The sequence below is a fragment of the Chaetura pelagica genome, unplaced genomic scaffold (genome assembly GCF_000747805.2).
Source record: "Chaetura pelagica isolate M959 unplaced genomic scaffold, ChaPel_1.0 scaffold528, whole genome shotgun sequence".
Lineage (NCBI taxonomy): Eukaryota > Metazoa > Chordata > Aves > Apodiformes > Apodidae > Chaetura > Chaetura pelagica.
The window spans coordinates 227,096-228,119 of record NW_009954306.1 but is presented as its reverse complement, the minus strand read 5'-3'; the positions used below and the strand labels follow the sequence as shown (position 1 = coordinate 228,119).

Sequence of the window (1,024 nt, the reverse complement as noted above, 5' to 3'; positions counted from 1 at the left end):
CCCTCCCCGTTCCCCTCCGAGCCCCCAGCCCGTGTCCGGGGGGGTTTCCCGCGGGTTCACCCCCCGGTTCCCGCCCCCCCAGCTCCTCCTTTCCCTGCGGAGTTTCTCGGCACAGACGGACGGGGAGGCCCGGGTGAGCCGCGTCCTGCGGGAGAAGTTCCCGCGCGCCTCCCGCATCCGCGTGGTGGATATTTCAGGTGCGGGAAAAGCTCCTGGACTCACAGGATGGTCAGGGTTGGGAAGGGACCCCCAAAGATCATCGAGTCCAACCCCCCTGCCAGAGCAGGAACAAAACTAGGGCAGGTCACTCAGAAACAAATCCAGGTGGGTTGGGATGTCTCCAGAGAAGGAGCCTCCACAGCCTCTCTGGGCAGCCTGTCCCAGGGCTCTGTCACCCTCACAGGACACAAGTTCTTCCTCATGTTGAGGTGAAACTTCTGTGCTCCAGTTTGAGTCCATTGCCCCTTCTCCTGTTCCAGGGCACAAATGACAAGAACTTGTCCCTCCCTTCTTGCTGCCCTCATGTATTTATAGACATTAATTAGATCCCCCCTCAGTCTTCTCTCCAGACTGAACAGCCCCAGGTCTCTCAGCCTTTCCTCATCAGACAGATGTTCCAGTCCCTTCATCATCCTTGTAGCCTCCATTGGACTCTCTCCAGTAAATCCCTGTCCCTCTGGAACTGGGGAGCCCAGGACTGGACCCACTACTCCCAAGTGATTTCCATTCCTCCTTCCCAGAATGTCCCTGTGCTTTGTGAGGGGGAGAAACTTGATCCTGGGGCTGGGAAGGCTCAGGTGGGGCCATGAGGGCCCTTCAGTGCCTGCGTTTCCCTCCCAGGCGGCTGCGGCGCCATGTACGAGGTTCACGTGGAGTCTGAGGAGTTCAGGGAGAAGAGAACAGTGCAGCAGCACCAGATGGTCAACCAGGTGAGGAGGGAGAGGGTGAGGGGGTGAGGGAGAGAGAGGGTGGGTGAGGGAGAGAGTGAGTGTGAGAGGGTGAGTGTGAGGGAGAGAGAGGGTGA

The 1,024-nt window shown here is 59.3% G+C and overlaps 1 protein-coding gene across 1 annotated transcript in view; it reads left to right on the top strand.

Annotated features, from left to right (window-relative positions):
* The window catches only part of BOLA3 (bolA family member 3), an 11,394-nt gene that overhangs the window by 8,986 nt on the left and 1,384 nt on the right, over nt 1-1,024 (top strand). Inside the window, exons 2-3 of the mRNA XM_010003937.1 lie at nt 83-197; nt 841-929. Of these exons, the coding sequence (XP_010002239.1) occupies nt 83-197; nt 841-929 (204 nt within the window). The remainder of the gene's footprint in view (nt 1-82; nt 198-840; nt 930-1,024) is intronic.